At 56.1% G+C, this 26,620-nt stretch overlaps 1 protein-coding gene across 1 annotated transcript; it reads right to left on the bottom strand.

Moving 5' to 3' along the window:
* Window positions 1-1,085: 1,085 nt before the first annotated feature.
* On the bottom strand, window positions 1,086-26,473 carry ILRUN (inflammation and lipid regulator with UBA-like and NBR1-like domains). The gene is made up of 5 exons (XM_054176509.1): window positions 26,158-26,473; window positions 14,126-14,280; window positions 10,648-10,845; window positions 7,391-7,716; window positions 1,086-2,092 (listed from the first exon to the last, which is right to left on the bottom strand). Exons 1-5 carry the CDS (start codon window positions 26,313-26,315, stop codon window positions 2,057-2,059), a joined length of 873 nt encoding a protein of 290 aa, XP_054032484.1. The 5' UTR covers window positions 26,316-26,473; the 3' UTR covers window positions 1,086-2,056.
* Between the last annotated feature and the right edge of the window lie 147 nt (window positions 26,474-26,620).

The following is a 26,620-nucleotide window of genomic DNA, read 5'->3' as shown; positions in this document are numbered from 1 at the left end:
CCAGACTCAGACCCCCCTCCAGTACACACCTGATGAAGATATGGCATCACCTTATCCCTCCAGGGCAGCCCCCAGCTGCTGCGGTGCGGGGGGGGGGGAGGGGCAGTGCTGCAGGAGCTGATGACCAGGCACTGCTCAGGCACTGCTCAGGCCCTCAGGGCTTGCCACAAGCTGCTGCTTGGAGAGGAGGGAGCAGAGAGGGAAGCCACCTGCTCCACTACAGCCACACAGACCGGGTGAGGAGACAACTAACCCAAGGCTACCCAAGGACACAGGACAAGGAGCACCCACAGCTGCACTCAGAGGGGCAGCACCACCTTCCAGGGCTTCACTCTGCTGAGCCAGAGCCAGGCCCTCACCCAGCTCTAAGTGTCAGTGGCTGCAGGGTCTCTTTTGTGCCCAGCATCTCTCTGCTCGCTTCAGATAACAGCAACCTTTGCCAACTGACCTTCTGAAACACAAACCAACCTGCACCCAGGCAGGAAGCTCCTCCACCAGATCCACCCCATGCACTGAGAGTCCTTGGCAGCTGCAGTGACAATGAATTCCCCACTCAGAACCAACCAGTCAAGAGCAGGCAGCGAGAGCCATGCAGAGAGCTGCAGCCTGCCCCAGAAGGAGAAGCTGAGAGCTGCCAGAGCTGGCAGCAGGCCGTGGCAGCTTCCTGTGCTCCTCTCTGGCAGTGGCTGCTCAGCCCTGTCCACAGCTCAGGGAGACAGAGGCTCTCACCTTGCTCCCCTTGCTGCTGACACAGCACTGGGGGCCATTCTCCCCCTCCTCACACTGCACTTCCCAGTACACAACTGGAGGAACAGCAGAGCACCCTGAGTCTTTAGAGTGGTGAAGCCTCCTCTGACCCCAAGCCCTGGGGAGCCCCTTCAGAAGGTAAGAGCCTCACCAGAGCTACAAGCCAGGGGGAGAGAGGCAAATGAGGACCAGGTGAGAGTGGAGCCCAGCTGCTGCTGCTGCCTGCTCTGCACCCCCAGCTGCAGACAATCAGCCTGGGAGCCAGCTGCACCACAGAGCAATGAATGCAACCTTGTGCTCTGTAAGAGAGGGGTGGGGGACTTCAAATTAAAAGAACTTCTGCAAAGCTTTGCAACTACGACCAAGTGCATCACAGCCAGAGAGAGAGAGTCTGCTCTTGGCACAGGACCAGAGGCTTGCTTGCTGGCTGCTCCAGGCACAGCTACTGCACAGCAAGGGTTGGGTTAACACCCAGGCACCTGAGAGTGCTAAGCACACAGGACAGCGGGAACCTCAACGGATCCCTTTGTTACTAGCCTGGGTGTGTGTCTCAGGGTACTTCACGTACAAGGGGAAGGGAAATGAGCCCTCCACTTATCCTGCAAGTCCCAGAGCCTCTCTCTTCACCTGTGACGCCAGGCCCTGGTTTTCAGCACATGCAGGGCAAACACCACCCAAACCAAACAGGAGAGAGGGAAAAAAGAAAGGAAGGATTAAAAAGTCGGTAACTAAACCCAGATATTAAAAACACAGAGCTGGCAGCAGACCTGAGCTGACCTTTAGAAAAGGTCTGCCCCAAAGCAGTCACTGCACAGAGCCCAGGGGATGCCAAGCTGAGCAGATGCCCTTTGGGAAGCAGGCAGGGCACTGCCAGTGCCACACAAACACACTGCCCCTGGGGGAAACCTGGACAAGACAGAAACCAAAACACTGCTGAAGCTACCACTGCTCTGTAGGCAAACCGGTATTGGGATGATTATTGTCTCGGGATGGCTTTGCCAAACTCCTGAAGCTACCTAATTAGGGGAGGGGGCTCCGAGGGGCCCCAGGCCGGGGGGCATTTGAGTTCCCGCAGCACTCAGCAGCACTCCTGCAGCCCAGCACTCACACGTGCTCTCAGCTGGTGTATTCTCCTCTGGACCAGCTAAGTCTCAGGTTTCTGGGCTTTTGGTTTTGCTTTCTCTTCTTTGTCTCGGAGGCAGGGGAGGGGGGGCCGCGCGGGGTCGTCTGCACGTGGAGCCCCCTGCCCTGCCCCCGCCGCCAGCTCTCCTCACAGCTCCTCTCGCCGGTACCCGTTTTGTGTTTGTGTTTAAGACTGTCCGAAGGGGTAAGGACCGTGGAAACCCTGCAAGAAAGTTGGAGACATCATCAATGTCAGCAGGCGAGGAAGGAGAGGGAGCAGCGCCCCCGGCAGGCCCTCTGCCGCCCAGCCCTGCAAAGCTCCTCAGGCTGCGGCGCCGGCAGCTGCTTTCCACTTACCTCCTGCAGGTGTTCTCCAGGCTGGGTACCAGCCAGGTGCTACTGAGCCACAGAGCAAGGCCTGGGCTCTACCCCAGAGCGCGTCGCCCCTGCGGCTGCGAGCCAGGACACCCAAGGCAAAGGGAACGGCAGGGAGCCCCGGGGCAGCCTCGCCACAGGGGCTAAGCTCCAGACCCAGCATTTGCTGCCCATTACCTGCTTCATCTGCCTGCAAGCAGTGCCCAGAGCTGTTTGACTCCCTAACCCTAACCCTGGTCCCACTCCTGCATCTCCCTGGTTTGATCTGTGTGCCCCGAGCCAGGACGCCTGCAGCACCAGCGGGCAAAGCGAACACCAGGACTGGGTAGAGCCCAGAGCCTGCAGCTCAGGCCAGAGATGAGAACACTTCCCTGGCCCTTTCCTGGGCAGAGAACCAGGGAAAGCCTCTGCATCTTCAGGTACTCTTTGCTCCTGTATCCAACTGAAAGCTGCACAATTACTGTAGCCTGGTGTTAATTACAGCCAGAATGCAGCTCAGCCCCAGGGTCAGGTTACTAAGCTCTGTGCCACTTGCTACACTGCACCTCACAGGCTGCCAGCCCTAGAGGAGCTTCTCAGGAGAGTGCCAGGAGCAGCCCCAGAACCCAGGACCAAGATCAGCTTCTCCTGAAGTCACTGCCCCAAGTGTTAGCTTCTGGGACCCTCCCTGCATTGCACTTACCCACGAGCTCCATCAGCGAGAGCTGAACCAAACCCCACTGGAAATGCAAGAGACTTGGAGCCCAAGCCAAACCCTGAGCAAGAGGCTCCTCCTCCCCCCCGTGAAGAGCATCTCCTTCCTCAGCAAGGTGCAGCTGTGCCTCAGCACAGAGCCAGGCCTGCTGGTGCTGCAGGGCAGGCAGCAGCCGGCAGCAATTATCCTCTTTGCAGAACTTTACGTCATAAACCTGCAAAAATAATTCTGCACACAATGGCAGCTCTGCTGAGTCCTATTTTGGGTGCACTCCCTTCTGAGCTCACTGTCTTCTGAAAAGCTCAGCTGCAGCCTTGCAGCTCTTCCAGTGCCTTCCACGCCAGGCACCGCCGAGCTGCTGGCGAGGGCGCGCTGGCTGCGTCTCGGCAAGCAAAGGCTCTGCAGGAGCACTCTGGGTCTCAGCCACCACCTGGCTGCTGTACCTAGCAGGGAACTGAGATGCTTTGGGCAGTGAGAGGCCTCTGTAACACACAGGCCCCTGTGCCAGGAGGGCTGAGTGACTTTCACAAAGCATCACCACACAGGCTTCAAGCAGCTGACTTTATTTCTCCTTCAGCACTGAGTCCAGAGCAGTAAGAGTTACACTTCAGACAGGAGCTGCTGCTGCACAGCTGCAAAAGCCACACAGGGGGCAGCAGCATCAGACCAGGCTACAAGTGCCCATTTCCTCCTCACCCCTGGGCTGCTCCCAGCCAGAGCTGCTGCGAGGGTGCCCTCACCTAACTGGGGCGAGCTGGGCACAGCCAGAGCAGAGGCTGCAGCACTGCTTTGCTCCTACATCCCATGCAGGATGTGTAGACAGGGCCTGGCAGCTGAGCCCACCAGGAGGTTAAGAACCTTCTTGGAGTATGGCCACTGGAGGGGTTTAGGTGCAGAGAGCTGCTGGAGCAGAGCAGGGCTCAGGTACCTAAGTCACCCTGCAACTGCTTAGCTCTTGTGACTCAGCTGGCAGCCTGAGTTACTCTGCAGAGGTCACACAGGGGAGCTGCTGGCCTGCAGCGGAGCAAAGTTAAGCTAAAATCAGCTGATCTCACATTTCCCACAGTCCCAGAGGCAGGAGGACTGCTGGTGCTGCTGGATGAGCTAACAGGCAGCACCCAAACCCAGAGAGGAGCAGACCAGCATCAGTTCAGCCTGCAGATGCTGAGCAGCAGCGTGGCTGGCAGAGGAGCTGCCCAGCTGTCTCCACTGACCTCCCACCTTGCTCTGAGCAAATGTGGTAACCACCCCAGGATGGGAGGAGCTTCCCTCTCGCAGAAGCAAAGGTTTCTGAGCTATCTTCCCTCCCCACAAATACAGGGTGGTACCCAAACAGTTCCCAGGGGAAGCTTAGAGTGACTCCAACAAATCTGCAAGCTGCAGTGCCCTGGTGTGGAAGCAGCACACAGCTGGGGGCGGCAGCCGCTCGGGAGAGGGGCAGCCAGCTCCAGGCTGTAAGGACAGGGGGGGCTTGGCTTCCCCTCGGGTGGACAAGGCTGTCAGGCCAGGAACTGCTGCCTTTAGCTCAAAGATCTCATGGCTGGGGTTCTCCACCAGCTCGTGGCAGAGAGCAGGAAGCCTCCTCAGTGGTGGAATATTTGAAGGGCTTCTATCACTTCCAAGTATGGGACACAGGCCCCTCCGGACACCTTCACTGGGCCCCACTCATCCCCTCTGCTGTATCTCACTGCATGGGGGGTCAGACACCCCCAGGGGCTGATCCATGCTCTGGGGACAGGAAAGCAGACAAATATAATCCAGACATCCTCATGTGCAAGCAAGTCCCACAGGACTCTGCTGTCTGCTGCCAGGTGAAATAAAGCCTTTCACATCAATATTCAATCACCAGACAACAGCTTGAAGTGTAAGAGTTTTCTCTTGCCCTCTCAAACAACAGCACAGGTGAAGCCCCTGGGGAATAAGGGCCAGACAGAGCTGCTCCTGACAGGCACTGGAACCCCAGCTGCTGACAGAGTGGTTTAACACTTCTGACATTAGCTCCAGTAAGCTTTCTCCCCACTTAATCTGAGCCCCAGCTGGGACTACAGCTTACACATTACCCCTTTCTAGGGGAAGAAAGAAAAGCTACCCTTCCAGACAGCAGGAAGGAGGCAAGCAGCAGTGCCAGAGCCCCAGCAGGCAAGGTGAGGAAGGTCACCTGCTGATTTTGAACCAGAGCAGGCCCTGGGATGTCAAAGCTGCTCCTGCTCTACTGACAGCACTGTCCCCATATCAGAACCAAGCCTGTGGCAGCATCCTCCTGTCTTGGGCAGAGGGGACAAGGCTGGAACAGACCTCCCCTGACAGCCTCCAGAGGAAAAGCTAACTTGTTCCATGTGACAAAGAGAAACCCTGCAGTACAAAGCCCCTCAACAGCCACTGGCATCTCCTCCACCCCTCTCCAGAAAGGACCAAGTTACCTTTCTGAAGCCAACAGGATACACAAGCTCTGCTTTCAGCTCAGATAATCCACTCAAGAACAATCAGTAAATAGAAAAATCAGCAAACAAATAAACCAACCAAAACAGAGAGGAAGGAGACCTCCCCTCCACCTGAGGCTGGACTGTAGCAGCTCACATCTGAGCACTGCTGGGGAGCTTTGGGCTAGCAGCTAAAGCAGCTTACTGAAGTGCAGTGAAATCCTCTCTGCTGGTGCTTCACTCTTTGGCTTTTGCCACCCTAGAGCTGAGCCTTGCACCTCTCAGAGGTATCACTTTCTCACACCCAGGTTCTTAGAAGCCTGTTGGCACCCTTGACCTGCTGGTGCCCACACCACTTTCCTCTTACTAGGAAGGGGAAGCACCACAGGGAGAGACCTAGTTGAAAGCTGAAGGCCACTTGAGTGCCAGCCTCCCATTCTGAGGTGCCACACAGGAACTCCTCTCAAGGACAGCCACCAGCAGTTCCACCTGCAAGTGCAAATCTGCTATGGAGTGACTGCCAAGCTCTGCCCTCAGGAAACAGAGAGGGGAAGAAAGAAGCCACCTGCAGCCTAGAGCTGGCCATCCAACGTGGATCTGAGTTTTCCCACCCAAATTAAAGCTGGTATTTTAGCCAGGGCCAGCTCAGGGGAGTGCACTGCCTCCCACAGCTGCCCTGGGCAGCTGACTCCTGCTTGTGTCACCCAATACAGGGAGCTCTCACCAACCTGCTGCACATGTGCAGCACTCCCCTCTGAAGCACCCAAGGACAGGGTGGTGCAGGGAAGCTGTGGCTGAACACAGCCACCTCTGCAGCCAGCCCAGGGAACACCTCCCCAAGCAGCCAGGCCAGGGCAGCAGCTTCCTCACTGCTCACTCAGGCTGTGTCTGACCTGAGAAGTGAAAGGCTTCACATTTGAATCGTGCCCTAGGCCACCCACATCTCACTCTCAGTGAGCCAGAACCTGGGAGCAGGGGCAGATAGAGCTCCCAGCAGTTTCTGCTTGGGGTGTGAAACAGGAGGGTGGTTGGCAGCCTGGCAATCTGTTAACCCCATGCATGCCACCGGTAAAAGAATACAACTGCACAGCCCTGGAGCAAAGTAGGTCATTAAACATGATCCCCTGGGAGAGGACAGGCAATTCATCCAGTTAGGAACTAAAGTGCTGTAGGTGAACTAACATTAGGGCTTTATTAAGTCATTCAGCAACCAAGTGTTATTGTCCTACACAGCCTGCTTAAAGTACAGTAAAGCATTTAAAAAGAGTTTCCAAATCAAAACTAGTTTGACATAGGACAGCACACACCTACACATACTGGCTGCATTAACAGGTGGATTCTGAACTGTAAATAATCCTGCAAGTCATTTTTCACACACAAGCAAATAAAAACAGTCAAAATATCACTCAGACTCATATAGCATCCACCAAGCAAGCTTTGGAGAGAGATTTAAAGTAAAGATAATTTAAAAGTCACCTACATTATAAACAAGACAAGGACACAGACAGGAACAGGCCCTTGATCGACTGCTCCTGACAGGTAGCTGCTGGGATCAGAGTGTTGAGCTCTGTAGCCTCCCCACACCAACTACAAAGAAGGTCTCTGGTTAATCTTAGGCTTTGGGGGTGGGGTCAGGTTTGCTCTTTTCAAAGTTCTGTAAAACTGAGGAGCACATCTAGAGAGATATTTTGACTTATTTGCACATGCAGCTGGAGAAGGCTCCAGCCACTCATAGTTACAGCACCCAGACAAGATTATAGAAGTTTTCAGGAGGACTTGAAGCAAAAAGAAAAGAAAAAGAAAAGAAAAAGAAAGAAAACCCAACCCAAAGAGGTGGATCTGGTAGAGTCTATCAGAGGCAAAAATACTTTAATATAACATGAGGAGTTGGCAGAGTCAGACAGTCAAATTCAGAACCTTCCTTAGCAGGTCTGGCAGAAGCAGGAGGGAGGGTGTGCAGTTTGTAGGGAGGAGCTGTTACAGACATGCCAGGCTCCTCCTAGCCATTCTCCTGCTCCCCCAGGGCACCTACCTTACTGTAGGTCACTACCGACAAGTTGTTGGAGGGACTGCTGGGGGAGAGGCTTACAGAGTTCTCTGAGAGTCCATTCTGGTCTTGTTCGCTGTGCTCGGGGGCAGGCCCCCAAGTGTTCTTGGTTGTGCCCAGCTCGGGACCCCCGGGGTCCTTGAGGCTGTTCTCCTCTGGTGGCCTGCTCTTCTGTGGGGAGGCGAAGGGGTTAAAGTTGCCTTCCACCTTGCGGTGTGGCTGTGTGTTGAACTCTGTTTCAAAGGACGACAGCTGCTGTGTTACACCCAGAAGTCCTCCAACTTCCACGCTGAGGATCACCCAGATGACATCTGTGGAGACAGAGACTTGGGCTTCACCGGACGGAGCTGGGAAGGGGGGAGGAGGAACGCAGCACAGGGCTTCCGCCCCCCGCACGGCAGGCAGAGCCCGGCCGCAGCCCACCTGAACGGCACAGGATTCGGCACCCAGGTAGTGTTCCAGGCAAGGCTCACTCTGACTTACAGGAACCCCCCAGGAGAGGTGACAGCCTGGAGCTCCACACTGCAGACTGCCAGCAGGAGGCACTGACAGAGGGGCTGCAGCGACTGCAGACAGTGGGACTGAAGCAGGACCAGCAGGTATCACTGCCAGCCCTCTCTCCTGCAGCAACCAACAGGTCAGGCTCTGGCTTAGCTGTGAAAGGCCTGGCTACCAAAACAACACCAGGGGGACTTGGGAGGTAATTATGTTTATGGCAATTCACAGCAGAATGTCTCCATTCAGGCTCCACAACACTGCCAGCAGGTGGGTCAGGCACTCAGCCTCAGCAGGCTGTGAGGTGCACTCACAAAGGGCTGGCCAGAGCAGGAGCCACATTCCCAGCTCCTGCCCACTGCACTCTGCCTCCTGCACACAGATCAGGTTATTAGTTAACTTCCATCCCACTTGCACTTCATGCAGACATTCTGCCCTGTGTACATAAACACATCTCTTGCTAGGTATCCACATGAAGCTTTACTGCCTGCCTTTGGGTGAAGTTTCTCCACCTCTTCACTGAAGTGCCCCAGCTTTGTTTTACTGCAGAGAGAACTGGAAAGCAGAGCAGCAACACCTCCTCTCCTGCTCTCAGATCTCCTAACAGCAGCTCATGTCACATGCCATTGTTTCCAGGTTTTCTGCACCTTTGAACAGAGGAGGGGCTGCTCTCCTGCTGCCAGTGTGGCCTGGGGCAGCAGACAGCAGGTGGTGCTTCTTGTCTGGTTCCCAAGCAGCAAGGTCCTGCACCTGGATAGGGGCAACCCCAAACATAAATCCAGGCTGGGGAATGAAGGGATGAAGAGCAGCCCTGTGGAGAAGAACTTGGGGGATGCTGGGGGATGTAAAAACAACTAGGAGCACTCACAGCTGGGCTGATCCCCAGCAGCAGGGGCAGCTCTTGAGCCCTCAGCACAGACAGGGACCTGTTGGAAGAGGGCCGGAGGAGGCCACAGCAATGCTGGGAGGGCTGGCAGCCCTCTGCTGTGAGAGCTGGGGCTGTTCAGCCTGGAGAAGGCTCTGGGGACACTTTTTTGTGACCTTTTGGTACTTAAGGGTCACAAAACTGGGGACAGACTTTACCAGGGAGTGTAGTGACAGGATGAGATTTCCAACTGAAAGAGGACATTCAGATGAGGTGAGGGTGGCGAGAGGCTGGCACAGGCTGCCCAGGGCCCTCGTGGCTTCCAGGGATGCTGGAAGTGTTCAAGGCCACATTGCTTGGGGCTCTGAGCACCCTGCTCCAGCTGCAGGGGCTTGGACTGGATGGGCTTTAAGGCCCCTTCCAACCTGAACCATTTTATGATGGATGGGCTCCTTCCAGGCCCCCCGCAGGTGAAGCACGCTGGCTTCATCGGCTTGCCTTTGACGACCCAGGGGTGTACTCTGCGGCTTTCCTGAGGGTGGGATTCGCCCTCACCAAACCACGGCGTCCTCAAGGACCCCCCCGAAGAACGCCGTGAAGGCTCCGCGGCAGCCCCGGCCGCGCCGCAGCATCATGGCGCCCCCTGCTGCCCGCCCGCGACCGCACACCCGCGCCAGCCCCGCCGCCTGCCCCGGGGCCCTCGACGCTGAACCGGGAGGGCGAACGGCCTGGGCCGGCGGCCCGTCCCGCAGGGAGTTGTTGGGCCTGACCGCTGCGGGATGGCTGGAGAAGAGCAGCCCCAGAGGGGATCTGAGCAAAGCTCAGCAACAGCGAAAGGCTGCGGGGCAAGAGGCTGGGGCCAGGCTCTGCTCAGTGCTGCCTGCTGACAGCACAAGGGGCAATGGGCACAGACTGGAGCCCAGGAGGTTCCACCCGAGCATGGGGAGAAACTTCTTTGGTGTGAGGGGGCTGGAGGCCTGGAGCAGGCTGCCCAGAGAGGCTGTGGAGTCTCCTTCTGTGGAGAGCTTCCAGCCCCCCCTGGGCATTGTGCTCCTGGGCCCCCTGCTCCAGCAGATCTAGAGGGTCCCCAGAGCTGCCCTCTGACCCCCACCACACTTGAATTCCGCAGTATCTGTCTGTGGTTGTGGCAGGGACCACCAGGGGAACAGCCCCTCAGGCCTTCCAGCCTCTGTGCAGGAGTTCAGGGACAAGTTGCACCCAGTGCTGACACCGAAGGGGGGCACCTTCCCTGGCAGCTGTGCCAAGAGCCTGTACTGAGCAAGGAGGAGTTTTTGATTCCAAGTGTAACATCTTTCACTCAAACTCATGTAACTTGGGATACTCCCAACTGCCAAAACAGACAAAGATGCTCTTAGTGTCAACCAAAGCTGGCTAAAAGGCACTGAAAGGCTCCACATGAACCAGGATGTTTGGTGGCACAGGCTGAAGCACCAGGCAAAGTACCAGAACGTCAGCTTTAAGCCCAGAAGAATGGATCCCAGTGGCTGCACCAAGCGACACCACTGAACCTGGCCCTTCATTAAACTTCCCAGCTGTGGTTTTCACCACTGACAGAGATTTTATGTTCCCACATAGTTCACAATGCTCAGCACTGGAAAACAATCCTGAGCAGGATGGGCTGGGAGAGAGTCCCCAGGACTTTGCTCTCCAGAGCTCCGTGCAGTCTGCAGCTGGCTCCAGCGCTCAGAGCACAGCTCTGTGCTGCCCAAGACAAGGAGGCAGCTCCACCGATGTCTCCTCTATTCTAATCCCTGTATTTAGCCCAGGAGCTGGCAGATCTCTCCCTCCAGCATGAGGCTGCAGGGCAGCAGCAGAGCCCAGGTGGGGTGCCAGGAGCAGGCCGCAGCAGGGGGTCACTCACCTCCATAGTAGAGCCCGGTGGCCGTGCACATCCGCCACTGCCCCTGGTACATCCCTGCCGTGCTGGGGCTGCACATCTGGACGCTGACATCTGCCATCTCCTGGGGCTCCAGGGACCTGACCATCACCATGTTCACGTGGCCAAACTGGTCTCCCCCAACGTACTTCAGACACACCCCCGGGGGCCAGGCCTCCGTCCCTGGGATGAAACAGAAGGAAGCATCAGTGCAGGGCACAGCAGCAGCAGCCTGTGCAGGACTGGAGGAGCAGCACAGCTGTGCAGCTGCTGAGCAGCCAGAGACACCAGCAGGCACACACCACAGCACTGGAGGCGTGAAGAGATTCCTGAGCCCAGCAGCACCCTCTGCATCTGGACAAGCTCTGAGTCTTTACCCAGGAAACCTCTCACAGCCCCAGTGCAACAGCTGAAGAACATTCATCAGCCTGACAGGCACAAATAGTTCACCAACACTGGAGACAAAGATGAGGCCAGACCTAGGTGGGGGCTTTCCCCCCACACTCATTTCCTCCTGCCTCCCTGCACACAGCTCCTGAGCCTTACATTAATACCCAGTGCTGCAAACATTTTCTTTCAGCCCTGTTCTATTTTAAACCTGTTAGTCCCAGGAGGAACTAAGAGTTTGAGCTGTAATTGAAGAGCTAAGGACTACTTTCCAAATGGATTTCTTTCTCTTCTTGCACCAAGCCTTCTCTCAGCCTCGTGCAAGGGTGGGAGGGGCTGTGGCCATATGATGCAGCCCTGGAGATCAGCGTTCGGGCTGCAGGCAGTGGGACCAGCAGCGACCTGGCAGCCTGCAGAGATACAGAGCAGCTGCTGCATGCAGGCACAGCCATCCCCAGCAAAGACAACAAGGGCTGGGGCAGACAAAACCCAAAGTGCTTCAGAGGCTCAGGAAACATCAGCTGAGCACAATTAGCTTCTACTTCTTCCCCATTAGGTGACTCGACTCAGCCAAGGGCTTTGAGAATCCCTTCTGCTTGGCTGAGGCAAATGGAAACCCCCAAGGAAAGGCAGAGCCATGCCTGGTCTGAGGCGAGTGGTGGATGCTGCCCTGATGTCACTCACCCCAGAGCATCCTTTGCAGCAGCTTGCCTGCTAATTGAATCCCTGTGGGCACCTCAGTGAAGGCATGGCAGGGCCTGGTTCCCTGCTCAAGTCCTTGTTTATGGAGTCCACACTGAAGCAGGGCAGGCAGAGTGTGAGTGAGGGAAGTGGGGGATGTGACACTGCAGCTGGAAGCAGCGCTGATAGGGAGGCCTGAGAGCAGCGAGAGAGAGGTGACCTCAGACTGTGGCATGTGGGAGCTGAGCAGGAAGCCTCCTCTGCAAAGGTTGGCAGCCCAGCAACATGCTTCAGTTTAAATAATTTATGTGATTTTTATCAGGTTTAAGGGCTCCAGGCTTGCAAGGTGCCTGCCATGCCACAGCTGACAAGCCCCACAGGAGACCATGCTGATGCCACCGTGCCAGGGCAGCTGAGCTGCAGCAACTGCCCTGCAGAGCCAGCAGCAGCTGGGGGCAGAGTGGGAAGAGGAAGCAAGTCTGTTGGATCCTGCAAAGGGGCTGCTGGCAGCACTGTCCTGCAAGGCAGCAGAGCAGGGCATTAGTTTTTAATAGCAGATAAGGAAGGTGACTGAGCCCAGCTTACTGCTCCCACTAAACCTGACAACCTCCCCAGGCTCTGCCTGTCACACTTGTCAGACACTAAATGCTGTGGTGACACATGCCTCAGGTATTTCATGTTCTAGAACTGGAGTCACTTAATCAAGGCTTCCTGTAGAGCTGTTAAAACCTTGGCTTTACTCAGTTACCTACCTAACAAGCAGACATTCTCTGGAAACACTGCAGCCCTTTGGTAGGGTACCCTAATTAAACCACAAAATTGCTGTAAAATGCTGCAGTCCTCCTCAACCTGCAGGCACCACGCAGGATGTGAGGCTGCCCTGAACTGAAACATGCCTCAGCAGCGTGGTTTTAACAAGATCTGGCCTCCAGCACCACTGCTGGAGAACAGATCACATTCTCAGAAGGCTACAACCCACCCAGGAGCCACAGCAAGGGCTGGCCCCGGCAGGAACTCCCTTCCCCATTTCAGGTCGTCCATGGACTCCAGGTCAGACCTTGCCAGAACAACAAAACCCTGCCTGAACTGGGGTGGCAAACTCAGGCTGCATTTGCATGCAGGAAAGAGTCCTGAGGAACAAGAGAGGAAGGAAGGAGTGATTAAGACACTAACAGCAGAGAGACAGGACCTGTCCAACTTACCCCACCTGTGAGAGCTCCAAAGCTGCCAGGCAGTTTCACACTGCAGTGGAAGCAAGCTCTGTGTCACCTGCCCATTGTGCAGCAAGGAAGCCTTTTCTCTAGAGCAAGTCTCAAGAGATGATCTCCTCAAACACTCACACACCCTCCTCTCATGTTCTGATGAAACACTCCCACATTTACAGCCTGGTTTCAGTCCCTGCTGTACTTTGATCCTCAGCACAAACCTGCACAGCCCTGAGTGCTGCAGTTATTTACAAGCAGCCTCACCAAGAGCAGCTGAGCTTCACTGATGGTGATTCACGACCTTCACCCTTGCTGTGCTAGCATCCTGCCTCTCACAGGTGTAAGCAGACACAGCTCAAAGGTTCAGGCAACTTCCTGCCACTGCCACACTCAGGGACAAGGCATCCCCATCCCAGGCTCCCCTGGCTGCATCCCAGCAGATCAATCACTCAGAATGGATTTTGCCTGGCCTCACTTCCTGGATTCCAGTCACACTTTTGACTTGTTTCATTCTGGAATGTGGTCCCTCCAGCCTCACATCTGTCAGAAAATGTATTGAAAGGTAAAGGGCACCTGCAACAGAGCCCTGCATCACCACCCCCTCTCAGTGCCTGATGGCTGAAGCCAGGTGGGGATTGGTCTCTTCTTCCAAGACACCAAGTGCCAGGACCAGAGGAAAAGGCCTCAGGTTGCAGCAGGGGAGGTTGAGGTTGGAGATTAGAAGAAATATCTTCACCAAAAGGGTTCTCAAAGCCTGGCACAGGCTGTCATGGAGGTGGTTGAAGTCCCATCCCTGAAGGCATTTCAAAGCCACAGAGATGTGGTGCTGAGGGCCATGGTCTAGCAGCAGCCTTGGCAGAGCTGGAGAACAGCTGAGTTCCTAAAGGCCTTTTCCAACCAAAATGATTTTGTGACTCCTCTTCCATTAAAACAAAGCCCAACAAACAAAACCAAAACACAACTTGCACTTCAGTTTATTTGAGCTAGAAGTCTCCTAGAGTTGGTGCTTGAGTGGTGGCACAAGGAACAGGACAGTTGACCAGACTGAGCTGCACATCTCACCACCATGTGTGCCAGCTCCAGAAGGGGCACAGGTGGCTCTGCCCCGAGCTGAGTGCAACAAAGCCTCCTGCCTCCAGCCAGCACCTCTTGCACGAGACCTGCCACCCTCTCCAGCCCAACAGCCTTACCTGTGTTTTGTATCCTCCATGTTTTTGTGAACTGGGTGTCAGGAGGGATGGACTCTCCTTCACCTATGGTGACATCTTCCACAAAGGACATGGAGGGCACGTTGATATTTGGGCTCTCAAAGTCGTAGTAGGCTCCGATGGCGGCCTGGAGATTCCTGGAAAGCAGACAGGAGCAGATTACAACCCAAGGCTCAGGCCCCTGCCACCAGGCTCCACACCTCATCCTGAGCAGTTCAGAGTGCATCTGCCCTGCTGCTCATGGCTTCTGAAAGGGAGGGACTCTCCAAGACAACAGAACTCAGAACACAGCATCTTGCTTGCCAGGGACAGTTTGATACCACTGCTGCTTCTCTCTGAACTCTTGGAACTCACGGGTCCTGAAGGACCAATCCCCTCAGCTGTTTGTCAGTGGCTGAAGTGCTCAGCTCTGGACAGTCACAAACCCAAGGGACTTACAAACCAGCCCAGTCAGAAGTTCTCAGTGGATCAAGAGAGACCACAGTGGCAGTCTGTGGTGTCCTGCGGCACTCAAAGCCACGGATGCCATCGATTGCCACGGGGAGCTGCAGCTCTTCATGATAAGTCATTTGAAAGGGGAAGAGTCAGACAGGAAGAGGATTCCTGACTCCTCACTGCCGTTCCCCCATGCACCATTAAGTCATTATGTAAGGGTTTGGCAAGTCAGGAAATCCCTCTGTTTACACTCTGTGAGGTTGTGACCCTCATTTGCATCTGCTGAGTCGGTGCAGAGGGAATGGAGGTGACTAAAATCTCCCCAGATGCAACGGACATGACAGCTGCCTCTTACTCATGGTTACACACAGATCTGTGCTGCTTTTCTGAGCAGGATAGAAAACACAAACCCACACCCACAAACCAACACAACTTCCAAGAGCTGGGAACCACCACCCAAAGCAAAGCCATGCAGAAGGCTGGTCAGAACCTGCAGCATGTGGAGGCAGTGACATGTGGAGGGCTTGCATTGTGTGAGGCAGTGTCATGTGTCTAAAGCAAAGCCAAGGTGAAAGCAAGAGAAACATTTGCAGCATGACCCTGAGAAAGAGCAAACATAGGGCTGGCAGGATGCTTGCCAGCTGGAAAGAGGCTCCAAACAGTAAGCAAGGGAACTGCCTCCTGTTCCATCCCCACAGTGCTACAGGGAAAACAAAATCAGATCAAACACTGGGTGAAATCAGAACTGCATGGGAGAATCACGGCTTACTCCTTGGAGGAATCACTGGAGACCCAGAGGGTAGCAGCCAGCAGCACTGGAGCTTGGGTCAGCAAGGGCAGTGGCAATCTCGGGCAGATCTGCCAGGCAGGGGCGATGGGGGCAGGTGGGAGAGGCCCTCCACAGCAGATGCAGGGCTTGGTAATCCAGCAGCAGCAGATAATCACCGTTAGCTGCAGGAGAAGCTGGCACCCTGCACACAGCCCCGGCGTCAGGAGGCACTGCAGGAGCGCTCTGCACATGGCCACAGCCTCCCCGGGGCTGAGCCTCCCCAGGGCTGAGCCTCCCCGGGGCTGAGCCTCCCCGGGGCTGAGCCTCCCCGGGGCTGAGCCTCCCCTGCGCCCCCACCGCGGCTGCAGGCGGAGCCACCGGGCAGGGTCTCCGCATCCAGCGCAACTCCAGGCCAGGCAGCAGGCGCTTGCTGCCGAGGAGTGTCAGGGCTATATTTAACACAGCAGCTGGGTCAAATGCTGCAGGAAGGGTGCATGCCACATCAGGCACTAGATGCAGACAGACGCTGGGGTCTACGTCAGCAGCCGCCTGTTGCTTCCACAGCGCACAGGATTTACATAACTCCCGGCGGGGCTGTGCCAAGAGCCTCCTGCTCGCCCAGCCAGCTAACACTGCGAGCTGGAGCGGTGTTTGCTCTGGGATGTCTTCCTGGGTGACAGCAATCTGAGGCAAAAGGTACCCCAAGGGGTCCAGCAGGCAGCAGTGCAGGCCTCTCCCTCCCAGAGCACCACAACAGCAATCAGTCTGCAGCTGTGCTGTGCCATCCTGCGGCTCAGGGCTCAGGACAACCAGGTCTCATTGACCTTGGGAGGAAAGAAAAGCAGAGTCCCGAGAGGAAGGTTTCTGCTGCAGCTCTCTGTGCAGCAGCCTGCCCTGTCTGTTGTTTGCTTGGCTGTGAACAGGCTGCAGAAGGCGGCGGGGGCTATTTGTGCACACAGGCCCTCTGCCAGCCCCTTTCCCCTCCCTGGGTCAGATTTCATTGCTGGCTTTGCCACCGGGAAGCAGCTCCAGCCCTCTGCAGCACTTGGTTAAAAACTAACTGAAGAGCAACACATGCTGAGACCCCCCGACACAAGCCCTGGACAGATTTGTCCCCTTTGTGAGCCGGCAGCCCCAGCCTGGCCCCAGCCTTCTGAGCAGTGCGTGTGGGGGCAGCTCGTTCCCGTAGCGGGAGGTACCTGACAGGATCCCCCACAGAATCCTAAAGAAGTTTCCAGAAACTGAGGAGAAATTGAAAGTGGCAAGAGCCAAAGTCAGGATGACAAAGCAAATCTGACTGAAGTTCAGGCTCTTTGACACAGCCAACCCCAAGAGACAGCCACTGAGCAGCGAGCTACACCCACCGTGCACTCCTGCTCTCCGCTTACACAACCAGCACACCACTGCTGGCTTTGCCTCCACCTCCCCAGGCAGTGCTCCCCTCCTCCCCTGGCCCCCCAGCACCCAAGCAGCCTCTGGGGAAAGGCCAGTGCCATTTGCAGCCTGATTACTTGCAGGTTCTCAGGCTCAGCACTACCTCCTGCTGCTCTGCCCCTCCACCACAGGCACACTGGTGGAGTTTACAAGCACGGCTTCAAGGTCAAACACTCGAGGCCCTGAAATGCAGCTTCCCTTTGCCCATACAGGGATAATTTTGGGGTGTCTTCACCCTCGTGATCCAGCTGTGACTGCACAGCACCAGCTGCAGAGACTTCAGGCTGGGGAACCCAGCGCCAGGCTGCCGCGGGAGGTTATCACCCTGCTCACACAGCCCTGCCTGCGGTGTTGTACTCCTAGGTGTGCCTTGCACCCACTGCCCCTTCGCTCTCTGCTGTAGGAGATAAGTTATGGCAAAAAGCAAACAACTTTGAAGCAAGGAGGAGCCAAATCCAGCCAGGGTAATTTGCATGACTGAGCTCTCCTAATTACAGGGGTGGCCACACATCTCTCTCAACTCAGCCCTCGGGGTGCCAGCCCATCCTCACCTAAGTTAAGCAATTCCCCCCCTTTCAGAGCCATCCTGGACTGCAGCAGTTTGCAGCTCTGCCGTACTCCCTGAGCAGGTCTGACAGAACCTGCCTGTCACCCCGGTGACAAGGTGAGCCTGCCTAGAACCAACACGGGGCTCAGGGCTAGTCCTGAGAGCAAGATCCTGGGAGGGGGAAAGCAACAAGTAAAGGTTGTAGCTCCATACTGCCAAGGGAATCCATTCTAGCTATGGGCACCCCAGGACTGGTAGGTGTCAAATGCTCCTCTAACAACCTGCTACTGAGAGCCAGGGATCAATCCTTCAGCTCTGCTGCTTTGCTTCAAGCCTCAGGAACTAAATGACAGCAGTGAAGTTAAAGCCTCCTTTGCTAACAGCTCCGGAGATGCCCCTGAACGACTCTTCAGCGTTTGCAGTGGTTTATCTTCAGCCACTCTTCCCCTTCCCTTTTTTTTCCAGCCAGCCTTTTGTTATGTTAAACCAATATATTTAGACAGTAATTACTCCAAATTAACTGGGTCACCCTGCAGTATTCAAAACGAAAAGAAACCCTTCCAAATCAATTCACAACCCAGAGGCCTCCTGTAACACAACTCCTGTGCAAGGGAAGAGCAACCTGCAGGCCATCGGAAAGAATTCTTTGTTATTGATCAGGTTTTTTACAGGAGAAGGAAGCAAGCACGGCACTGAGGCTTCCTCACCGATGCAGTCTCAACTGTTGGTAAATTATTTGGGGAAAGATTCAAATAAAAAGATATTTGTTTATGAAAATAAAATGGGGGTTTAAAAATTCCAATCAAGCCAAGGGTCAGCTCCCAGTGCAGGGCGCAGGCTCTGCCCATCCCCTCAGCCACAGCTCCCCTCCCCAGCCCCAGCCCCCCTCCCCAGCCCCAGCCCCCCTCCCCAGCCCCAGCCCCCCTCCCCAGCCCCAGCCCCCCTCCCCAGCCCAGGGGCGAGTTCCCAGGGCTCAGATTCCCCTGAGCCATCAGAAAAAGCAAAGACTAGACGAGTCCTTAGAGCTGGCCCTCAGCTCTGGGCTTCACACAGGACACAGCCCTGGGGTCATTGCACAGACAGCAAGCAGAGGACATGCAGAAAGCGAGCAGACAGACAGACAGGGTCACTGCTGTGCAGAGCAGCCCCAAAAGCACCAATGCCCAGCTGCTGTGAGAGTGCTGGAGTCCTGGAACAAGCTGCCCAGAGAGGTTGTGGAGTCTCTGGAGAGGTTCAAACCTGCCTGGACATCCTCCTGTGCAACCCTATCTAGGTGACCCTGCTACAGCAGGGGGCTCGGACTAGATCATCTCCAGAGGGCCCCTTCTGACCCCACCATGTGGGACTGTGAGCACCCTGTGCAACACCCTGTACCCTTCCCATAGCCAACGTCTCAACCTCTCCAAATGCGGCACGGCACCGGCACGGCACCGGCACGGCACCGGCACACATAAGGCATCAGAAACAGAGATGTGCAAAAGAAACTGCAGCAGATGGATCATTTCTCACTCCCAGATAACAGAACATCTCTGCCTGCTACAGGTGGGAAAGGCTAAAAACGTGCACGGAGCTTATCCAAGTGAGGCAACCTAACCCTGCTCCCTCTCCACCTTTAGTGTCTTGCTTGGATTGTATTTGCCCCAGCCATGGGGGACTGGCATCTGCAGCTGCTGAGCTGGAGCCTCCTCAGAGGAGGTGGGGGAGGAGAGGTACTTGTCACCCCCCAGGGAAGCACTTCCACCTGGAGTTTGCCGTTCAAACACTTTCACCGGGGATGGCACACGGCAATTAAGTGCAAAGTCTTAGGATGCTGTGAGCGACTGAAATTTCCATCAGTGAATAGATTCCAACAGAGGCAATCCCAGAAAGCCAAATTCAGGTACCAGCTCTCTTCCTTTTTGACCTCTCTTCCACTAAACCACGAGGTTGGGAAACTACCTCCTTGGATGTTAGATGACCTACAGGCCGGTGTGGGGAGCCGAGAGCTTGCAGCTGAACCCAGGGCACTGAAGTGCAGGAATTGTTCCATCTGAAGCTCGCACATGAAGCCAAAGATTTCACTGTCTGGGCTGCAAGCAGCCGGTTCCAAACAGCACTGTGGTGCTCCAGGCAGAGAGCAGGGCCGAGGCCAGCAGAGGCTCCGCGCCCCCAAGGACATCGATTGCCTTCAGCAGGGCTCTCCGGCCGCACAAGCCGCCGGTGCTGCCCCAAGTCACACAGCCCCCCGGCAGCTGAGCCCCCCCGAGCAGCTGCTCAGGAGGTTTACGTCTGGGGCAAGTATTTGGAGAATGCCGGCGCAGGAGCTGCTCTCTGCTGGCTGCCACCGAGAGCAGGCAGCAGCTCCTCCCGGGGGAAAGCAAGCAGGGAAGATTCTGTAACTGCTAATTCCTCGCTGCAAACCATGGCACCCATCTATAATTGTCTGTGTTAAAGCAAAGGGGATTAAGCCACAGGAACTGTCAGAGGACAAGTTCAGGCATGCAAGGCAGTGCAGGCACCAAAACGCTGTTGTCTGCTGCAGTTCCTGCTTGCATCTCCCTCGCACGAGCACCGCTTGGGGAACCTTTTGTGACCCGCAGCACAACTGCAGCTCAAGCACCGAGTACTTAAGGCCCGGGTGTCGTTCAAAGCAAGCAGGTCAAACACCCGAGTGGAGAAGGGGCCTTGTCATGCTCTAGAGAATTAACTAAGATGCTCCTGGGCATCTCTTGAGCCTGCAGGCCTGTGATTTTGAGTAGCAGCAGGGACAGTCGTGGACAGCACAGGCAGCAGCCTGCTGTGGGTCATGTGCACACGGAGGACATCCACTGTGCTTTAGTTTGCCACAACAGAGCACCAGGAGCTGCCAGAGCTGTTCCTTGGGCGTCTTTCTGCCTGTAAGGACAACAGCTCACCGAGTGGTTTGCAGCAGGAATGCCTTTGGGTTTAAATCCTCAGCTTCCCAACTGCTTCACTTTCTCACACCGAGGGCTTCACTGTTCTCACCCCCCCGAGCCCAAGTGGTCGCCACCGACAATCACCAGTCCGACAGGACTCCCGTTCAGACCCAGGCGACCTGAACTTCCTACCTCCTGCCACATGAGATTGGTTCGTTTTGAATCACCTGATGCAGGCAGAAGAGAAGCGAAGCAACTCGACTCCCCACCCCCTGCCCGCCGGAGGAACCCGCAGGAGTTTCCAGGGGAGGAGAACTGACTCCAAAGAGCAGCTCTCAGGTTTCTGCCTCCTCCTCGAGGCAGGGATTCCCCCCACTGCCCTCTCCAAAGGAAAGGACTAGCAAAGGTAAACCTCAGTCTTCTGCAGAGCAGCAGGGACATCTCCCTCGGATTTCTCAGAGTGTGGATTAGCAAAAGGGAGGTTCTGGAGTCCCATGGCCGAGCACGGACAGCAGGGACCCCTGAGCTCCTCTGGGGTACAGCACAGGCTGCACAAATCCTTGCTCACTGTGCTGCAATCCCCTTGGGAACTGGTTTTGCCTGGAAACGACCTCTAAGACCATCGAGCCCCACCGTGGCCATTAAACCACGTCCCCAGGTGCCATGTCCTCCCTTTTTGAACAGCAGGAATGCAGAAGGAGGGAAAGAAAATCCACCTGCTTGTGGTTGCATCCTCCCTGCCCTTTGACTTCTCACGTGTGGAGGCAGCCCAGGAAAGCTGTGGATGCACAGGACAGAACACCTACTGAAAACCAGGCAAGTGCTCTGACAGCAGCTAATTCAGTTACTGGACACAACAAGAATGTGGCCTCCAAACAGCCCAGGGAACCACACCGATTTGTTCCCACTTCAGCCAGGACCTCCAGGCACAGAGCAGAGAGCTGGACAGAAGAGCAGCCAAGGATAGACTTTTCCCCCACAAACATTCAAATGCCAATCTAGCACCAGATCAGGTCTGCAACCACAAGTATTTGATCAGCACATCTGCATCTAAAGAAGGGCAAGAACCAGTGGCTTGAGTTAGGAGATCAACTGCATTCTTGTGGGGCTGCTGGTGTTTAGGTAAGGGCTGGAATAACACACATGGCAGCAGGTGGTGGCAGTGAACCCCTGCTCCAGAGCAACCCCTCAGAGCCACAGCTGTAAGCAGGAACACTGGCTCTGGATGCAACCACAGGGCCAGAGGTTTGAGGGTGCAGCTGAGGTCCCACATTCCACCTCAGCATTCACATCCTGGCAGTGTTGGCCATCACCTGAGTGAGCCCTCCTGACCTGAGCCTGCTGGGTTCAGCTCTCTGGTTTGCACTGCTCAAAAAATGCCAGGCTCCTGACGTGAAAAACCAGCAGCAGCTAACCCCTGCCTCACCCAACAGCAGTGCCCTGCAGCTGGCAGTGCACCCTGAGGGTCTGCAGCAGGCTTTGGAGTGTTTGCAGAGGAGAACCTGAAGTCCTTTTGTGCAAACTCTCATCTGTAAGCCACGACACAGCTACAAATTCTCAGCTTACAGGGAAAAAGGAGAGGCTCCAGAAGAGATCTGACCACCTCACAAATGAGGACCGTAAAGAGACCTTCTTCACCAGAAAGGCAGAGCAAAAAAGGTCTAAGCCTGGCAGCAGTAGCACTTTTCCCCACCCCACACACTACACCCATCACTCTCTGACATTTCGTGTCAATATCACACCTACCAGACTGATCAAAATTCACCTCTCTAAACAAAAGCCAGAGAGAATGTAAAGACATCTGACATGTGAGTGCCTGGAGTATCCCCCCATGAAGGCTTCCAAATTCAGAAGCCCCTCACAGCCAGCTCTGCTGAACACAGACTGTAAATGCAGCACTACTTCAAATCCAATGAATTCCCTCTCTCACCAAATTAAAGAAGCTCCAAGCCTCACACTGCAGCCTCTCACCCTCAGAGCTGCTATAGTCACCAGTTCAACTCAGCAACTCCTCTTCCTTAGGACCATTTCCACACCAGCTTCAGAGGCTTTCACGAAACAGACCTTGACTGAGTGTCAACAAGGGCTCCGCTGCACGCTGAGGGCGAAGCCTGCTCCGCTCCCGCACTGAGCCACACTGCTGCGGCCCAGCCAGGCCTTGGCTGATGCTCCACAGCTTTTGCTCTGCAAGGGCTCTGGTAAGTCCAAGCTGCCCTGGTACCACCTCTGCAGAGCCCTGCAGAAGCCTGTGAGCAGGCAGAGCAGGGCAGGTCTGCTCCGCACCCACTGCCTGCCCTGAACAACTCCTGTTTGTAGAACACAAGCACAGAGGCTTTCAGGAGGAGCTTCCTGATGCAGGTAGACCGAGTCAGGACAAGTTCAGACACGTTCCTGGCCAGGCTACCACACAGCACTGCACTCAGCACCTGGAACTTGCCTTCACCACCACAATTCACTCGCAGGAGCCCCCTGCCCCAGCCCCTGGGGATGTGCCCGGTCCGCAGGCAGCCAGGTGCCTGCACTGCAGCTCTGGGGGGGAAGGAGCAGAGCTGGGTGTGCCATGCCAGGGAGGGGGGGTTGGTGGGCTTGGGGGGGTGTGTGTGTGAATCCTACATGCAATGGCAGCAAAACATTCCCAACCATGCTGCCTGGGTCCTCCTGAGGAAGTGGTGCCAGCACCTCCGGGAGAGGCTGACTTTGGGCTCAAGGCCAGGAGCAAAGGCTCAGCCTCTCACTCTGAAGCCTCACGACTTCTGCTGAATAAATACACAGAGAGTAGAGAGGGACAGTGTGCCTCACCCTTAAAGGTCCTGCAGCTCAGGACATCAGATTTGTGCAGCAGAAAGCCAGGAAGCTAGCAGAACCCCCCCAGCACTGAAGGAGTCATTAAAAAGAGGCAGCACTCTAGGAAAGTGTTTAATAAATAAGAGGGGAAGGATCCAAGTGCTTGACCTGTATTTCCTGAAGATCAAGAACAGGCTCAGACTTTGGATGCAGATGTTCCACCTGAAGCACTGCTGCACTGCTGCTCATGAAGCCAGACTCAGGACTGTCCTGGGTCTGCCAGGGCCGTGGCAGCTCGAGCTAAGCTGCACACAGTCACAGCTTCCAGGGCTGCTTTAAATGATCTCCATTGCTCTGCTGCCAGCTGCTCTTCCCCCCCAGACTGGCTGAACAAGCTATTTAAAAGCAATTCCTCTGTTACAGCAGAGGAACTTCACTCCAAATATGTTGAACACAACTACTGAGGATACTAACTGAAAGAATCATTCAGCTCACACTGCACCCCTGCCCTGACTCTGTACTACAAGGTGTGCAAGGCACACACCAGGGACACAGCTTCTGCTCTGGAGAGGACCCACAGCTTGCCATGCCTGGGAAAAAGACTTCTAGTGAGAATGATTAGTGTCTGTGTTAATGAACCCCCCAAGGACATGCCCAGCACACTGCTCTGCCCTGCTGTCAGCTCCCTCACCTCTTCTGCAGGTGATCACTGATCCTGCAGCAGAGTGAAGAGACCTCTTGCCTTCAACAAGAGGAACCACGGACTCCTTCAGGCAGGAAAAGGCCTTTCAATTCATCCAGCCCCACCATTAACCCAACACTGCCACGTCCCTCAGCACCAAAGGAAAAGCAACGCTAGAGTCTCACAGAGGCAAATCATTTGCAGGCCAGGCTGCTGGTGGAAGATTCTGGCCTTCATTCCAGGCCAGAAGAAACAAACCCAGTAGGCCATTGCCTGGGGCAGGGTGGATTGCTCAGGGCCCCTCAGCAGGCAGTGAAAAGTGTCTCCAGAGAAGGAGAATTCCTCCTTCAGTTTTTTAGAGCAGAGTTGGTTACTCAGGCTGATAACCCTGAGAAAGAGGTGGGGGCTGGAGGAGGAGAGAGAAAGCCAGAGGGGCAGAACTGCAGCATTCAGACTCAGGCACAACAAACGACAGGGCAGGAGAGCAGAGCCCTGGCAGGCACACCCCAGAGTGCCCAGCAGCACCTGGCAGCACACCCAGCCCAGCTCCCTGCTGCCAAAGGTTAAACTCACACCAGCCTTGAGCCCACTGAGAGCAGCCCCAGCAGAGCCTGTGCTGATCTGTGTACTCCTGCAGACATGACACCAACCTAACGTTTCCCTGTCCCAGGCCACGTCCAGCTATGAGGCTTAGCAGCTTACACCTACAACCCCAGCAGTGACAAAGGGAAGGTGAAAACCTCTGTCCTGAGAAGCAGACCAGCCACTCGAGCTGTACAATCACTTCAGATTTTCTTCTCAAGGGGAATGAAAGATTTTGCTTTAAAGACACACTGCTGCTGGGATGGTACTGGAGAGGCTGTCACTTCCACCAGAAACTCGAGTCCTGAGACAGAAAAGGATTCCTCAGCAGAGCCCAGGCCAGCAGCTTCCACTCTGTGTCTGCAGCAACCCCCAGGGTCAGCACTGCTACACCTTCTGCTCTCCCCAGGAGCACAGAACAAACCCACGGCACCAGGCTGCACTTTCAGCAGCTTTATTGATACGATCAACACATGAACGAAGGGGGAAAGCCTCTCCTGCTGTGAGCCACATCTCCAAGGCAAGCTCCTTCACTCCGGGAGAGAGAGAGCTCTGCCTTGCAGCAGCTCACACGTGTTTACTATTCCCTTACTCCCTCTGCAGATTTGCCAACACAATTTGATAGAGAGCTGGAAAAGGAGGGAAGGAAAGAAGGGGAAAAGCTGCCTTAGACCTGCTGCTTAGTTCAATCATTCCAGGCGAGTTTCTCCCAGCTGTTGATACCACAACCTCAGCTTGGGCTTTCAAGCTTCATGGTTTATGGATTTGATGTTACACCACGAAGAAAGAAGCATTAACTCAGCTGAGTAATCTCTGTTTATGATATCCAAAGCAGAAAACACTTTGCTCTCCTGCATCCGTCCCAGAGAAGAGCTGCACACCTAAAAAGAGGGTCAGGATTTGGTAGGTGCCCAGCCACTGTTAGAAGTGGTTTAGAGGAGTCAAACCCCACAGCTCAGCAGCAATTCCACAGTCACTGGGCTTGCTGCAGGACTAACCCTCTTGGTTTCAGTTTTTCACCATCACACTGCACATTTCCCACGTTTGTTCCGAGCTGCAGCTTCCCTGATCACCTGTACTGTTTTCTTCTCCCTAGGGGAACTGACTGAGCGCCTTGAAAAAGCCAAACCATACACCGGACCCCGGAGCATCTACAGAGCCCCCTACGCCGCGAGCAGATGCTGAGTTTTCAGCACACACCCAGGTAACTTTCGCTGCAACAGATCCACGCAGCCCTTCTGCAACAGTTTTCCCTCCTCCTGATGCCTCTCCTGCCCAGGGCACCACAAACCATCCCCGGATCCAGCTCACCCTCCGGTTCCTCTGAGAGCCCTTTAAGAGCTGCGGTGTCCGCCGATCACATGGCCTCTTCCTATCAATTAGTCACTCTTTAACAGCTTTGCAGCCCTTTGACCGACGAGCTCCATGAACTGGCACAATTACTGCCCCGAGCTGGAGAGGGGAGGCGAACCCGAGCCCCTCCTCGGCCCGGTCCTGCTGCTCTCCTCCGCGCTGCCATGATAGCTCCCTCCCGCCTCACACCGCCCCACCGCCGCCTCGCCCCGACACCGCCGGCTCCGGGCCAGCGGAGGGGAGAGGGGAGCCCGTAACCAGCCCTGCTCCTCACGGCAGCTCTGCCCCCGCCTCCCGCCGGCGGGGCCCCGCGGTGGCGGGACAGGCCTGCGGCGCCCTGAGGCGGCGGGGCCCGGCTCGCAGCGCGGCCCCTCCGCGCCGGCAGCCTGCCGAAGCTCCCTTCAGGCGCCCAGCCTCGGCAGGGCTGGCGGCCTCCCGCCCTTCCCCTCAGGGCCGGTGGCCCCCGCCGCTCCCCGAAGCCCGCGGCCCTCCCGTCCAGGCCGGCCCGCCTCGGCCTGCTTATGTCCGGCGTCCCCCCCCCAGCCCCCGCACCAGTTGGTCATGTCGAGGAAGAAGGCGCAGCCGGCGGGGCTGAGCTGGAAGCCGAGGAGCCGCTGGAACTCGCCGATCAGCACGTCCTTGTCGGTGGTGCCCAAGCAGCTGAACTTCTGCATCAGCTCCGCGTCCAGGTCTACGTCCATACCCTCCATGGCCGCTGCTCAGCGGTCCCCGCCGCCCCGGGGCCGCCCCGCTACCGCCGCCGCCTCAGCGCCGCATGGGGGCGAGGGGGGGGGGGAAGCGCGGGCACGGCGGGGGGCGGGAGAGAAGGAGGAGGGGGCGAAGGCGACGCCAGCCACTGGCGGCACTGCGCAACTGCGGCCCCGCCCCACGCTCGGGGCACGCAGCCTATGACGCTACTGCGCCTGGCGCCAGCGCGGTGGCGTCACCTCACGCGCGGCGCGTGAAGGGAGCGGGGCGGCCCTTACCGCGGACGCTCCGCCCCTTGCCCCAGCGG

This window comes from Dryobates pubescens, chromosome 35 (genome assembly GCF_014839835.1).
Source record: "Dryobates pubescens isolate bDryPub1 chromosome 35, bDryPub1.pri, whole genome shotgun sequence".
Lineage (NCBI taxonomy): Eukaryota > Metazoa > Chordata > Aves > Piciformes > Picidae > Dryobates > Dryobates pubescens.
This window is presented reverse-complemented; position numbering and strand designations above follow the sequence as displayed.